This window comes from Amphibalanus amphitrite, unplaced genomic scaffold (assembly GCF_019059575.1).
Source record: "Amphibalanus amphitrite isolate SeventyFive unplaced genomic scaffold, NRLGWU_Aamphi_draft 000959F_arrow, whole genome shotgun sequence".
In the NCBI taxonomy this organism is placed as follows: Eukaryota; Metazoa; Arthropoda; class Thecostraca; order Balanomorpha; family Balanidae; genus Amphibalanus; species Amphibalanus amphitrite.
Genome location: NW_024882453.1, coordinates 180,846 through 197,389, shown reverse-complemented (window position 1 = coordinate 197,389; position 16,544 = coordinate 180,846). Strand labels below are relative to the sequence as shown.

Below are 16,544 nucleotides of genomic sequence, written 5' to 3'. Positions count from 1 at the left end.
GGACCGGACGGTTCATTTAGCGTGAGTTGGTGAGCGACTTCATACTGCCCGACGCACGTGCTCTGTGCATTGCGTCTCTTGGCCAGGGCTAAACAGGTATTGGAAGGTGGTCTTCTGCCGAGTGTTTTATCTAATTAGCATTCAACGCTTTTGTGAAGTCAGCGAATGCAAATAGCATTCCACCAGACGTTTCTCATTAACGAATATGTGGGGAGAGAGAGAGAGAGAGAGAGAGAGAGAGAGAGAGAGAGAGAGAGAGAGAGAGAGAGAGAGAGAGAGAGAGAGAGAGAGAGAGAGAGAGAGAGAGAGAAAGAGAGAGAAAGAGAGAGAGAGAGAGAGAGAGAGAGAGAGAGAGAGAGAGAGAGAGAGAGAGAGAGGGAGGGAGGAAGGGAGGGACAGAAACTAGACAGGGTGGGGCGAGCAAGCGACTTCTTGCATATGTATGCAACTCATACTCCATCGGAAACTAAAGCATTTATCACGGTGATGACGCTAGAAAGCTGGGTTTTGTTTTGTTTCTTCGTTTTTTGAGAGTGGAACTGCATGTTACTCATCATTGTGCCGCGGTTAACAGACGGGTCTAATTCGACCATTTGCTGTTCGCCACAAGAAAACGACTACAGAGAGACAATTAATTTTGCTTGTCAAACCAATTTCCATTAAATTGTAGCATGCGTGAAATAAGTCGCCTTTAAGAAGTTTGCGATAATGCTTCTTTTATTCACAATCAACGTCTTTTTCAATGTATAAGGTAAACAGGCTGGATAGTGGATTAGGAGCCGATAATTAATTGGCAATAACAAATTTTGATGGAGGGAGATATTTTTCATTTCATTCAAAGACGAGGAATCTTCCCGACATCACATCAAAGCCTGCAGTTATCGGGTTCTGCATTTCCACGAATCTCGTGCATCCCGGTTGGAAAATAGCATGTTTAGATGCCGTCCAGAGATGAGGGAGACAATGAGAAAAGAGCCGGCTGTTTACATGCATTCCAACGCTATTAACGCTTCCCGTATGACATTTGCTTCGTTTGCATTAAAAAAAAAAAATCGATCTATAGAATCACTATTGCTGCAGGTGTGCAATGTGTTATGTTTGTTGATCCATTACAGCCCTCCTCAAACGGCAGTTTCTTTTTAATCTCACAAACCGCAGCAGACTGGCCCCAGTGGTCACCACCACAACTCTCCCCATCCCCATTCAAACCATCCAAAGCCCTGGATCTTCTGGTAACCGACTGAGACCAAACTTGGACACAAACATCGCTTCTCAATCTGCAACTGTACTATGGTTGTCCAAGGCGGGTCAAATCACCAGTGTGACCTGGGAGTTGGTGCGTGTCCCTTCGGCGCAAACTTTGGAATTGAATGTTTTCCACTCGGGTCTGATTGCTGTGGTAGAATTTTGTCGTGTTGAGTAGGCGGCCCACTCTCCCGCGACAAGTAGCACACTTATTCTGCGTTTCTAATAAATATGTCGATATTTAATTTGGCTGGCTAGTGCGCAGAAGTTAAGCTTGTCAGCAGTTGGTGATATTTCTTTAACCGTTTGAGATGGCCATGTTATTTGCTTTGCTGGCTTTTCAATTGCAGGCAAAGCAACGGCATCCTTGAGGACCTCGCAAATTTATTCCTTATGCTGATGATAAATGACATCAAACTTCTCAGTGCATGAAAGAAGCAAACGTGACAAATCCTGAGCAACTTTCACAGCATTCGTCTTGGGCTTCTTTCTGCGCTAAGCTTCTTTCTGATGCATCAGCTGCAGTTCTATACATAGTCGGTATTTTTTATCGGGTCTTGTTTTTTGTAACGTTGTGAGAACTTTTATTCTCACATTGCCCTTCGCTGGCGGGCGTCCTTGATTCAATATTTGTGAGATTCTGAACTTGTGAAGTTGTGTGCAGCGGGATGTCATCTTAACCGAGCGGTTATCTGTTGTTGGACATATTGCTGCCAGTATTTCATGGAAAATAAACTAAAATTTGCACGGGAAACTATGTTTATTCCCAAGTCAGTATAAAAAGAAAATAAGAACCGTTGTCAGCTTCATTGCGCAAAGACAAATATCCACAGGCCAGCACATTAGCAGGCTAACCTTGCTTCTCCCTCCCTGACCCTGCAAATCAGTCGTTAAAAAATGTCTCCCACGCCGACAACACAGCTCACAAAGCAGCGCAAATCGCCAGCAGCACTACCGACCTCGTGGCCTGTCAACACTGAGCTGTGGCAGCGAGCTGACGGCGAGTCATCGCCGGACGAAAACCGACCTCCCGCCGGCACTGGTCGACCGTTAAACCCTGTTTTCGCCCCGCGGGTGAGTCCCAGAAAACAGTTCTCCCCGCACGCGCGCCGCTTCGCCACGCCGCTGATTTGGAGGAGGATACAAGTGGGTGCGGTTGGCGTCAAAATGGGACTCGGGAAACGAGCGGCAACGGCGCAACAGGGGATGACGACCGAGGGAGATCGGCACGGGACGAGAGGGGAGATCGGCACGGGACGAGAGGGATCAGCCGAAACGGGAGGGAGTGTAAAGGGATTTAGCGTTGGATTAGGGTTGGGTGGCAATGCACAATGTAGCTGCCAGCGAATTTACTGGGCATTGTGTTCAAGCCAACCGACAGAAATAAGGAGTTGGTTTGAAAAGCTGATAAAGTGCAACCGAGTGCATAAGAGAGTAAAATGAGAAAGGCGGGATGAGTTACTTCTAGCTGGGCACGTGAGCCTGTGGTGAAAGCAAGATATTCATCAACAACAATTTATTTATGTCACGCTTTTAGAATTGCGGGAACTGGGAAAATCCACATTGCACAGTTACTCAATTGGCAGTTATCACATAGAGATAACAACTTCAAACGAACTGTATCGAATTACGTGTCCAACGAAGCGTATCGAATTACACCTTCAGCGAAATCTCCCGGACGCTCAGCCAATGAGGTCAGAGCCTCCCGAGATTGCAGTCGCTAGTGCTCCACGCCACGCAGAAACTGCGCACTGAAATTAACTCTGGAAGCTATTTCCCGGTGCTTCAACGCATTCACTGGGAATCACGAACCTTTTAAGTAGCTCATAATTGATGACCCCAGTTTAACCCATAGTTACACTGAACGGTAGACATCGAACTGCATTCTGCGTACCGTGGCGTTCTCAGAGAATACTCGGGCGCCGATTCTGATCAATACTCGGGGTGGGGTCAGGCAGGCCACATATCAGGCGTCGTGACACCGCAGCCGAAACGGCGCTTCATCACCGGACCTGACTCGCAACAGACCGACTCAGACGGAGATCTCGACTCTGAGTCGGCTGAGTGGCGGAGACCACCGGAGGGCCCAGCTGTTGATCCATGCACCATTAGCCATCTTTGACGAGCTATCGCTTAGCTTTAATGAGCCAACCGGCGGACCACTCAGCTGTGGTGTCCGGGGTACTCAAGGACGTCGAATGGCGTTCGGGAATCTGCCTTCCCGAGCTATTTGGTCTCCGGGAGCTCTTTGTAGGTCACGAGGTCGGAGATTCTACCCGCCTTCAAAGCTAGAGCGGGTGACAGTGTCGGATGGATGCCCGAGACTCCGTGAACTTCCTTCTGGTGTGATATGGGGTTGGGTGTGCCGGACTTGATCGAGGTTGCATGGTTTCTGGAGATCGGGTATTGACAGGTACCCCGTTTACATGAGTCATTCAGCCTAAACGGAAATATCCGATTAGCCAGGGAACGGAAAAATGCGTTTCGGTGGCCCCGTTTACATGAGCCTTATCGGAAAAATCCGTTCCGGAACGGATAATTCCCTTTACGCCGGCAGCCCGAAAAATACGGATATTTTGCGCATTTTTACATGTCTGGCGCAGCTCCTATCAAGCATTATTTGTGCTTGTTTTAGGCTTAATTTACTTGATTCTTTAAAGTTTTGTATGTAGAATTCGAAATAATCATGGCACAAGCCATTATTTTACTTGTGTGCTGTAAAAGAAGCGTGATTAACTGTCAGAAAGCAAGAAAACAATTGAGGTCTTGGACAACATTGAAGAGCACATCTATATTGAAAGTCTTTTTGGTTTCAGAAAAAGGCTAAGACAGCTCATAATAGTCATAGCTCATCATGATTGACCTCCAGTAAGTTGACAAAATGAAAATGCATGAAAGGATGTGCAGGATGGTGCCACACTTCAGAAAACATTGGTATGAAAGTGGTTGGTGCGGGATTGTGCATACATTTTGGTTAACACATTTGAAGCACTTGAATATTCCAGCATTTTATTTTCATTTTTTGCTTTTAGCTGCTCAGTTCTTCAAAGACAGGGGTCAGATCAGTACTAGGTGAATTGTGTAGTAGATGTGACCTGTGCTGTGCATTGCATTGCTTGACTGTCGAGTGCAACACAGGATCCATCAGTTCCATGTGTTTTATTCATATCAGAAGTTACATCTACTCACCACCAAACTTTGAGACACTATCAGTGCAATTTTCAAAATGCATAGAATAATCCACTCTCAATCACACCAGGTAAGATGTGAAGATGAAGTCCGAGTGGTACCTATGTGGTTTGGTAGGTTGGTTGACCTTGTAGATTGGTAGGAAGTAGTTTGGTATGATAGGTTGTAGGCATGTAGGTGTGTTTGAAGGATGGTAGGTTGAAAGTTAGGTTGGTAGGTAAGGTTAGGTATGATTCTACAAATTCCACAAAACTTGCCAGGTACCTGCTTCCACCATCCGAGATTAACCAAACTTTCAGAGGCCTTCCCACCACTGAAGAATCTACTTCTTTGGAACAATTATCTAAGAACATTTAAATATTGGTGGGGGGGGGGGGGGGGCAGATGGCAGTGTCACTGAGTAAATTTGGCTGTGTGTCTTGTGTATATTTTGGCATGCAGCCAAGTTCCTGTTTCAACCAGCCTTCGTGCCCTGCCGTCTGGTGGCTGTTCGCTGAAGCATAAGTTATCTGAATCACTGCTAGGAAGTTTGAAGTACCTAGGTAGAGAACATTTTTGGGAGCATGTACTAAAGCAAAATAAATCAAGCATCATATCCAGTGTACCAAGCACTAAATGGCACTACCATGCTGTTCCAAGTGGCTATAGGGAGCGACTGGCTGGGAAGGCTATGTTGGTGGCCCTGTAATTGAACCCTGATTGTTGAATCTAAGAAATAAGGAAATTACCCCTCAACTAGAATGCTTCCCTTTTGAAGCATAGGACGTTCCTCTCAACACTTATGTAGGTACTTCATGAATCTGCCACAATGGCGCGAAATCAGGGGCAAAAAGTGGATTTCATTGTCATTAGACCTACCATTCAACATAACTATGTATTTTGATGTGTAAACTAAAAAATTTCATCTATAAAACATGCATATTCATGTCATTTTCTGCTAGATGCGCAAAAAATCCGTTTAGGCCTGACGTCCTAAACGGATATTTCCCATTAATTCATCGGATATTTCCGTTCCGCGTAATCGTCATTTTTGCGCGCCCAAACCAGTTTACATGAGTCGAAACTTGCGCACTTTTCGCTAAACGGAAATATCCGTTCTAAACGTCATTTTCGCTGACTCATGTAAACGGGGTAAGTAAGAAACGAATGTTTGCACATTATCTGGGATCACTGAGGCTCGGCGACCTCCGTTGGTGAGGTCAGGTACCGATGCCGCTCTAGGTCTCCAGTCTCCACTCTAGCATAACTCCGTCTCCTCAATACTGGAGCGGTCGGTCGCCAGCGAACGATCCCCATCATCATCTCTGGTCGTTCGATGACCAATAGACGCCTTGGCCATAAAGCGGACGTCGGCCCGCTCTCATTTTGCAAGATAAATGTCATATGGTATTGGAAGGTGTGCCACAAAGCAGACCTTGTAGCGTGGGTTCAGGCAATATTGGGTCTCTCCACTCTGGGAGACTGAATGAGGATGCAAACTCCAGACCGTCACGACGGAGCGCTGCTGGAGGGAAGATTGTAAAAAAAAAAATGTCATTTGGCCACTTTATTACTGAACTAAACCATATCAAAAGGAGTTCAATCTTACGCAAACAATACGTGTTATATATAAAATGGTACAAATATATTTGTAAAAAAATCATATCTTTGACATCCAGCCCTTCAGTAGATATAATTATCAGTTGAAGCATCTGAAGTTTACGGAAAAGTGAGGTAGATAAATTCAATAATCGATCTAGACATACTTCATGATTTTTCTTGGTACGTAAATACTACCACATAAATTAAGGTTTAAGTTTTAAGTGGGATACCAGCCTCAATCAAATGCAATAAAGGTTGTTCAGTGTTGGTAAAGGCCGCCTCAAAGCAGAGTACAAATAGAATGTCTATATAAAGCAAGGCTGATGACACTCGAGGTGTGCAGCGGCTTGAGCTATATTCGGCGACCTTCAATGGAAGTGTTAAGACGCTAAAGCCTCCTCCTACAAGTGACATTTCAGTTGATGAAAGCAGTTTTGCGTTGGAGGCTTAAGATGTAGCAACCCTACGTAGGTGTGAGCGCAATTGTGGAGAAAGCGATGAAACAGAGGGCATCTATTGGAGCAAGTCTTATATCGCACCATAGGTAAGACCAATCCACTGAATATCCTCCGCTCAGTCTGAGCACATGCGGAACTTTATATACTGTGGGGGGTGTAGCTACAACCCCAATTTTTAAAAGTACAACCCCAATGGCAAAACTACAACCCCAACATTGGAAAATTAAGAATTAGCCTGAAACACATGAAAATGAACAAAATATGTATCCCTTCAGAAGCAGATAATTGAGATATATCAAGAAAGTGAAGATATCAATAAATTAGGACATCTTTTTGAATTCCAGATGCTAAAAACATTGAAAGTGCTCTGTTAAGAACATATTATTCCGCTGAGACAGTGAGCAGAGCATGATATGAAAGTCAATCACTTCACACTTCTTAAGCATACTAAGTGAATCATATTGAAAGTGTTTCAAAAAATCTTAACATGTAACATGAAAGTGTGAAGCAAAAAAAAATCATAACATTCATCATACTTTTGCAGTGGCGAATCCAGCTCAGAGTTTGGGGGGGGGGGGGCAAACCATAATAATTTATCGATTCTTTCCATGCCTCGTCCATAGGCGTAATATTAAAATTATGCCGTTTGGGAGGGGCAAATGCCCATTTTGCCCCCCCCCCCCTGAATCCTGATCCGCCACTGTACTTTTGGGTTTTCTCACTAAATATTTCATACCTGTGGGCTGTGCTTATCAAAGAGATAAGCATAGATGAAAAGTTTGACACAAAACAGCAAGCTTCAGAAATAAATTAACATAACCTAAGCCTCCACCCTATGTAGCATTCAATCACCATAATCATAATATCAAATACATTTCTTAAGTGAAATATCACTCTGTTCGCAATTTTGTCAGTTGGCACAATACCACCAATCAGCACGAATATTTGGCTAAAATGACGACACTTGAAATCAACGTTGACGACCATAAAAAGTAAAAACCAATCCTGTGCGATAATTAGTGCTGATAATCTTACTGACAGGTTCGCGAACAGAATGCAAACGATGCAAACTAAGTCACATGTAAGCCAGCATGACGCATTTGATACAAATGCAAGGTTTTGGCGACGTCTGTCAAATCAGCAGCAACGAATATCAGCCTCACAGCAGCATATTTCGGGGTCTTTCAATTTGGCTGAAAATCGGTATCCAGAGCCTCCTCGATGCGCTGATTCCGAAAATATGCCTCTTTGGGGTGGTATTTTGCACCGTTAACGAGTTAATGACCTATTAACTTTTAACGGGATTAGCATTTTAACGGGAAACGGCGGGGTCTTTCGATTTAGCTGAAAATCGGTGTACAGGGCCTCCTCGATGTGCTGATTCCGAAAATGTACCTTTTTGGGGTGGTATTTTGCACCGTAACCGATTTAACGACCAATTAACATTTTAATGGGAAACGGCGGGTTCTTTCGATTTAGCTGAAAATCGGTATACAGGGCCTCCTTGATGCGCTGATTCCGAAAATGTACCTCTTTGGGGCAGTATTTTGCACCGTTAACGAGTTAACGGCTAATTAACATTTTAACCGGAAACGGCGGGGTCTTTCGATTTAGCTGAAAATTGGTATACAGGGCCTGTTTGATGCGCTGATTCCGAAAATGTACTTCTTTGAGGTAATATTTTGCACCGTTAACGAGTTAACGACCAATTAACATTTTAACGGGAAACGGTGGCGTCTTTCGATTTGGCTGAAAATCGGTATACAGGGCCTCCTCGATGCGCTGATTCCGAAAATGTACCTCTTTGTGGTGGTATTTTGCACCGTTAACCCTATTAGTGGCAGGGGGGGGGTTGTTTTTATCCACCCCTCAGGTTTTTCGGGAATATCTCCGAAACCGCTGAAGCTACGATGCTGAAATTTTCTGACTTTTCCTAAAACTAAATTGGGCACATTCCCTGAAAATTTCAAGTTCATAACTTTACCAGGGGCGGCTCCAGAGCACTGGGAATTGGGGGTCCTATTCGTGAAGCGAGTCATTTGGGCGAAGATCACGATGCTGCACCAGTTTTACGAACAGTGAATGAAAGGTATCATGTGATAACATATACAAAGTTATTGTGCATCCTCTTTTGACACGTTTTTGCTATAATAGGCGGATCCAGGCGTCCAAAAAGGGGGGTTATTTTTTACCTCCCAACATAGGTGCCCTGACACCGCCTATGCATGACCAATACAATTTTAGTCGTTCTCTCATAAGAAAATTGTAACATAACAAGATCATTGCCACCCTTTTTAGAAACAGTACCAACAAAAACCTTATTTACTATACTTTTTGTGTACCCCCAATCTCAATGATCTGTATCCGCCTATGATTTTTGAAAATGCATATTTTTAGGATCCATGTGAATTCCTGGTTCATTCTCTATCGATCGGCAAAAGTTGCGTTAAGATTGGTTCAGAAACCTGGCCGTGATAAACAGTCTAAAATGTATCTGCAATTTGCCCGTTTTTACCCCCCTCTACCCCCCTATTGACATTTTTTAATTTTATTTTTTTTAGAAATGTAGATCTCGTTGAGCCAAATCGAATGCCGTTTGAATTTTGAAAATCGGCCGGCTAGATCTCGAGATATCAAGGGGGGTCGTAAACAGCCCCCCCCCCCTGCCACTAATATGGGGTAGCCAGGAGCCTGCCACTAATAGGGTTAACGAGTTAACGACCAATTAACATTTTAATGGGAAACGGCGGGGTCTTTCGATTTAGCTGAAAATCGGTATACAGGGCCTCCTCGATGCGCTGATTCCGAAAATGTGCCTCTTTGGGGTGATATTATGCACCGTTAACGAGTAAACGGCCAATCAACATTTTAACGGGAAACGACGGGGTCTTTCGATTTGGCTGAAAATCGGTGTACAGGGCCTCCTCGATGCGCTTATTCCGAAAAATGTGCCTCTTTGGGGTGGTATTTTGCACCGTTAACGAATTAACAGCCAACTAACATTTTAACGGTAAACGGCGGGGTCTTTCGATTTAGCTGAAAATCGGTGTACGTTCAGTGTCTCAGGGGCAGACAAACAAGCCGCTATGTGTTCCTAGCCATCGTGGCTGTGAAGAGTATGCGTTTTTTTACGATTCGCCAAACAATGCATAATACATTTGCTCGTTGAAAAAAAAGAAGATCATCTAGTTAATTGAAGTATTCGGTGATATGAAAAGGCTGTGGCATTTATTATTTAGTTTCCTCAGGTTGAGATAATTTAGATCCAGTGTTATGTTCCTTTGCGGCATTGTGTTCGTTATGTTGTCCTCGTTTGCAAAATATCTCATGTCTGATCAGTCACTATTCCGGTTTATACTACCCGTTTCCGTAATAGACGTATTCCAGACGACAGTGGCATTAATATACAAAGATGGACTCGTTTTAAGTTTTTTAGTCTAAAAATAACGTATTCCTGTTTAGGTCTTCGTTCTCAATTACCACGAGTGGATTAAATTGTTACTCGTAGGGAAAGAGCCCTGCTCCAATACTGAGTAATGTTTGTGTCAAATGTGGAAAGAAACAAGTATTCATAGGGACTGTGATTTTGGGCGTTTACCTACCGTTTCCGAATCGCCACGACCAGTACCTAGCGGCGGAACACCCTCAATTAAGGGGGGCACTGTCGACTTTTGATCCCATTCTTTCCATGCAACGCCCATAGGGCTAATGTTAAAATACCAAAATCAAGGGGGGCACGGTTCCCCGGTGCCCTCCCCGTTCCGCCGCCTATGGCCACGACCATGGTGGCGACTGGCGATACCCGAGTACCTACAACCAGGCACATAGCCAATGGAGGGACGACAGGGTCAGCCGTCTCTCCCTGGAGATGGACCACTTTTATTTTATTTTATTTTTATTTTTTTTTTGTAACTGAAAATGTGGGCCCCTTCCGAAAAATAGTGGGCCGAATCCGGGGACTTTTCGGGTTTTGGTGGGGGTATACCCTGGGCTCCGGCAAACTACAACCCCAATGAAAAACAAAAAGTTCCACCTCTGAGTCTGAGTCCCTCCTCGCCTCCCTCACAGACACTGTGCCGTCTCACCTTTTTTCTCGCCGTGCCGATGCCGCTCGGGACTGCAGGGCGAGCCGGCGCCGGGCAGCTCCCCGTGCAGAATGTCCACGGTGGACGCGGACGCGGACGGTTTGACGTCAATCACGTCCACATTGTCCCAGTGCTGGCCCTCCACGTAGGTGATGGTCTGAAACAGCGAGCAGGTGGTTAGGGCTGCGGAGGAACGAGAGACAGGCGGGTGGGGTTAGGTGGTCTTTGTTAGAAGAACTTACGAGCGGACGGCGGGTGGTTTCCTACTACTTAGAGTAGGAGAATAACTAATAAGCGAGCGACAAGTGGCCTCTCTCCCTCTAACTCTCTCTCTCTCTCTCTCTCTCTCTCTCTCTCTCTCTCTCTCTCTCTCTCTCTCTCTCTCTCTCTCTCTCTCTCCCTCTCTCTCTCTCTCTCTCTCTCTCTCTCTCTCTAACTCGCTCTCTTCCTCACTCTGTCCAACCCCTCTCTCTCGCTTTCCTTTTAACTGACCCGAAACGAATCGTCCGATACGCATCCCGTTCGGCCTTCCGATAAAAGATGACCCAGTCTCATTTCCGCATTCAGTCAGATATTAATTCTCCGACGAGAACGCTTCCGGATTCCTTAGAAATCGAGCCGTAGCAAGAAGCGCTTCCCCGACAAAAGCTTTCTTTAGAAAAGCTACCGATTCCTTAGATATATTTGCCGTCAGTCTTTTCTCTTCCGCCCTGTTGCGAGCAGAGGTCCACCTCTACACGGGCGTCCAATAAAAGCGCGCTCGTCCCGCTGACCCTGATACCGGCTGCCAGTCGAGCACCGTTGCCTTTGTCTGATTGTTTTGTTTGCCGTTCATATGTAGACAGTCAACAGGGACGAGCGTGCCGCTCGCACCATATGAGCGCAAACACCGTGCCAAATGGGAGGCGCGCATGCCGGTTATGGCTCCCGCTGGCGCTGTTCTCTCGGCAAAGTGTCGGCTCGGCCGGTCGTTCCCCGCGTTTGACTGAAAACAATAATCTGGGTGAGATTCAGACATTTCGCGCAGAGGCCTAGGGCAGCAGCCTGAGGGGCCCAGGGACGGTGATAGCCCGGGACAGGAGCCAGTGAGGGCCTGGGACAGAATCCAGTGAGGGTCCAAGGCAGACCAGTGACGGCCCAAGACAGTGGGCCGTGAGGGTCCGGTACAGTGGCCTGTGAGGGCCCCCGGCAGTGTTTAGTGAGGGCCCCCGGCAGTACACGGTAGGGACCCGGTTGTAGCTCGGCAGTTGGGCTTCCTGCCGGAACACTCCGTCCGACTATGGGAAGTAGAACAGCGCCCCCCCCCCCCCCCCCACCGCCCCGGTGTATACAGACAAACGGTAGCTCCATTTCTCTTAATAAGCACGGCTGGAGCCCGTATGGGACTCGCCGCCTGCGGTGGCAGCTGCGAGAGGCTGAATGTTTAATGTGCAAACCGGAGCTTCACATTAGATTGTGTACACTGCATGCATATTCATCTGAAAATAGTTGGTTGAAAAGGTTCTTTAAACGCTGATCAAACATAGATGATTCTCATACACCTACGATGTTGTATCCATTTCATATCGCTACTTAAAGTTCTTCAAATTACATTTCTGATGTTTGTGTTACATTTCAAGAGATACATCGGTGATTGTCATCAGATTAGTGGAAGAAGGTACATCAAAGATGGCAGACAACTTCATGTTAAAAAAGTTATAATGCTCATGGCTTCAAAGACTTCTTTATCTTTTGCAACCGTCCTACATATTTGCCGTTCTGAGTTTCTTCATCATTTGTGAAACGCACAACCAACACTACTGAACGATGTTGCACGGATAATGCAGATGAGCGTTTTCCATACATACTGGCCCGCCGCGCGAGGCGGTGGGAGTCCCTGTTCGACCTTGCCTGATCTTGCCTGGCCCTATCCGACCTTCTCTGCCGTTGTACGACGCTCTCTAACTCTATCTAATCCTGGCCGACCCTTCTCCCCCTGTCGACTCTGACCCCGTCTGACGCTGTCCGATTCTGATCATGTCTGACCTTATCCGTCTGACCATGTCCGACCCTACCCGACCCCAACCGGCCTTATCTGACCGCGTCTAACCCCGTCTGACCCTCAGTGCCCTGACCGGTGACCGGTGTCAGTAGGAAGTTGTGCGGCAGCTGCCGCAGCTCGCCGACAAACTGCTGTGAAATTGGATCCCAGCTGAAGTACCGGTCACACTCTGTTCCAGGTCAAATGAACTAACTTCATTGTGACAATCCAACCGGTCGTCGGCACTCGAATAGGATATTAGATGGTACGAGGAACGGTGGCCACATGCTAACGAGACATTGTCCTGCCGTAACAGTTGTCTGCCATGGGGAGCACGGCTTTCGCTGGAGCCATGCTCATGATGGGCAACATGTCTGCCGCCGACAACGCGGTGTCTAGCGCAATGGACTGATATATATGGCCCCGTAATCGTGTGGACAAAATCAGCCTCGGCGTGGCTTCACTCGTTGGCCTGCAATGCAATTTATTCCGATCAATTTACCAGCTCCATACACATGAAACCTCCACCCACATGGCCAGTGATTTTAGACACCCCTGCGTCACGGTTGCGCAGCGCGGTTCGACCCAGACCACCAATGACCTCTCGCGGCCTCGGCTTCGGCAACCGTCGGGTCTGTCTGCCAATCGAAAATCGACGAACTCTCCGCGGTCGGCCGACGTCGCCGGTCGGCGGCCGTTTCGCATTGCTCCCGTGAGAGGCGGCTGGCTCGCCGGCCCGCCAGACAGCCATTTTTCCGGCCGAGACAGCGCTTCATCTCATACCGGAGCCAGCCTTCTCTGTGCTGTGATCGAAAGACAGACACAAGTGGTGTAGGTGTGGTTGACAGGCACGTGGGGTGTGCTCTAAGACGCAGGTTTGTTTATAAAAAAAAAACATTTGATGTGAGCTAAAGCACTTGCGTGCGACTTGTTGTAGTTTTCTTCCGGCGATTTGCATTTTTGATTGACACATTTATCACTGATTTTGCAACAATCACCCTCTTGCAGATATTTCTTTGCAAGCAACAGCCTAATCCACCGAATCCCTTTCCTTGATCCTAACCTAACCCCTGTCCCTTATCCCGCCTCTTCCGTTGCTCTTTCGCTCTGGTTAGTTCCTTTCGTCTCTCTCCCATCCCATCTCTCTTTTCCCTTCCCCGTCTCCCTCCCTCTCTCTCTCTCTCTCTCTCTCTCTCTCTCTCTCTCTCTCTCTCTCTCTCTCTCCCTCCCTCTCCCTCTCCCTCTCCCTCTCCCTCTCCCTCTCCCTCTCCCTCTCCCTCTCCCTCTCCCTCTCCCTCTCCCTCTCCCTCCCCCTCTCCCTCTCCCTCTCCCTCTCTCCCTTCCTCCCTCCCGTCTCTATCCCCCACCCGTCCCACCCCACTGCGGTGTGGTCGGCTGGCGCCTGGTCCGGCCTTTCCCCGGCATCCCGCGGGTGTCGGACCGAGAGGCCTCACCGACCGAGAGGCCTCACCTGCTCCTCTGTCCAGCCGCGGTGAGAGCACCGCTCCGCCGCGCCTGCCTGACTCGATTAGGCCCGGCCGACCGCCGAGACACCGGCCAGGGAAGGGGATGAGACATGGCGACCGGGTATAATTCCCTGAGGCACCGCCGGCGTCACCAGACATGGTGCGGTGATGACAGTCCGGGCGATAAATGGGATGGTGGTTGCATGATCAGCTGGTTGAGCGCTGTGTCGTGCAGATGGTTATCAGACACTGTTCCTCAGTTTGCATTTCTGTTCTGTGTAATTGCCTGAATTGATCGATTAGCTATCTATGCTTGGAAGCGTAGAACACGGCACAATGCACATTACACGTCTCTCCTAAGAACTCCACTCATGAAAAACAAGGAAGTCTTTCTCATCGGTCACAAACGCCACTGGAAGTGACAGAAGCCGGGCTACTGAATCAGAGATGCTGGCTGCAGAAGAAGGCGCTTACAGAAAACGATAGAGTCGCGGGATTTGGGCACACTCCACGGTAAGCGATAAAGCTGCCGCATTTGGGTCGCCAGCCGTCAAACACGCAGATAATCTACATTCATGAGTACCAGGGGGCACATCAAGCGGGAGGGTAGTATTTCTGTACGCTTCATGCAATCAAAACTTTGTGATAAGCGGTCGACTGACCCGAAATTGCCATCCAGTGTTTGTGTGGTGCTGATTTTACATCATTCCCACTGGTTATGCATTATACGAACATTTGACATAGTAGTGTGGAATGCATATTGGCATTCAAAACATAAACACAACCACTGACGCTCCAGCTGTCTGATTCCATTCGATGGCACTGCAGCCATCGAGCCGTGGCGAGTGACAGGGCTGACCCACTTCATTCTTAGGCCATCTCTGTCGCAGGCCGGCGCCGCCCGACCGCCTGCTTTATGTTGCAACATTCCTGCGATAAGGCGGATCTGCATAGAAATAGAACGGAACAGACAGTGGACCCGAGCCGAGCCTGGGCCGCAGGGATCCCTCTGATGATGGGGAGTCTGAATTGTGCTTTCATTGGGCATTCGGTGGACGTTGACTGCGGATATGGGAGACGAAGTGACCGGTGTGCCAGAAATAGAAAGGAGTTGCCAGCACCAAAAATGAACCACAGTGACCGGTGTTCATACATAAAGTGGTAAATGGAGGCTTCCGGTGCGACGCGTCAGAAGGAAACTGATGGCTTCTGGTTGTTTTTTGGTGATTGAAAACTGGTTTCTGTTCACCGGCCAATGCAGTTGTGTGAATTAATACAAGATATAATTAAATCATGTTCTCCTTTAGGCACGACCAACTGTCTACGATTAACAAGTCATCAGCCCTTCTACATAGTTATTAGAAAAGCCATGCAAGACTTCTGAAGCATTGCGACGTACTTACATGCTCGCATGCATAAAATATCCAGCCTCTTTATGCCCGCATTTAATTTCAATAATCACGCGCACGAATCGTTTGACTCGAGGCGAGCCGCATTATAATGAGCTCTGGGCCCACGCGGAACCTTGCTCTGCGCCATGTGAACCGCAGCCTGGGAAGTGCCGCTGGTAAATTTAACTTCAGCTCAGCTTCCGCTGCCGGAACCGAACGCTTCAACAGAGCAGAGAGCATCGGTAGCCCTGAAAACACCCGCAGACCGATGTTTCAACGATCCAGAAAATCTGAGGCTACGTAGCTTCAAGAGTCGTAGACAATGCCCCACAATTTACGTACTTCCATGAGAGTTTCACATGAACCTCTGGCCTATGTAAAGTATCTGACACTAGAGTTAATAGCCACGGATTTTCTCACTTCTCTTACTAAAAACATCTCCCTCCGAAGTCTTATCGCTCAGCCAACCACTCCCGAGTTTCACCTCAATAGCTCTGATGCCCAAGTCGGGCTTAACCTGGACTCCCACTCCGTAGTCTACGACCGCTAGCCTCTGACCCAAGGGCATCTCACCTAGCAGCAGTTTCTCACTCCAGAGTCTCTCACCCTGGAACCTCTTACCCTGGATCTTCTCACACCAGTCAGCTCGGTAACCAGGATCAATACCGTGCAGATTAGCTCGGTCCCACGCTAACACTTATCGGCCCACGCCGTCGCGCGCCGAGAAAAGGGACCCAGTATATTAGCGTTCGTTTGTTCGATCTCTCAGAGTGTGTGCAGAAGGGATCGAGATAACATATGGAAAGAGGATGAAGAAAAGCCGCTTCGTTGGTGGTCTAGTGGAAGATGCCACACCAAGATGTCGTCTGCCGTCATTGTAAATATGTCTTCTTTTGTTTCATTCTTTTTGTTTGGGAAAACTTACGATTTTACGTCATCGTAGCTTCAAATGTAGCCGTGTGGGTCTCACCCTTGGGTTTCACCAATTCACGGCTATCATCGAGCTCACAGCGTACGTATATGGTGGCTCGTCTGTGGCTTCTCGCTGCTTCAGAAGTGTTCCGTATGAAGCCAGTCGGCGTGGCATGTAACCATTGAACCCAGTCTAC

General features: G+C 47.5%; 1 protein-coding gene across 1 annotated transcript in view; it reads right to left on the bottom strand.

Annotated features, from left to right (window-relative positions):
• The window catches only part of LOC122368586 (dipeptidase 1-like), a 72,382-nt gene that overhangs the window by 49,487 nt on the left and 6,351 nt on the right, over positions 1 to 16,544 (bottom strand). The window contains exon 2 of the mRNA XM_043342674.1: positions 10,559 to 10,715. Within this exon, the coding sequence (XP_043198609.1) occupies positions 10,559 to 10,715 (157 nt within the window). The remainder of the gene's footprint in view (positions 1 to 10,558; positions 10,716 to 16,544) is intronic.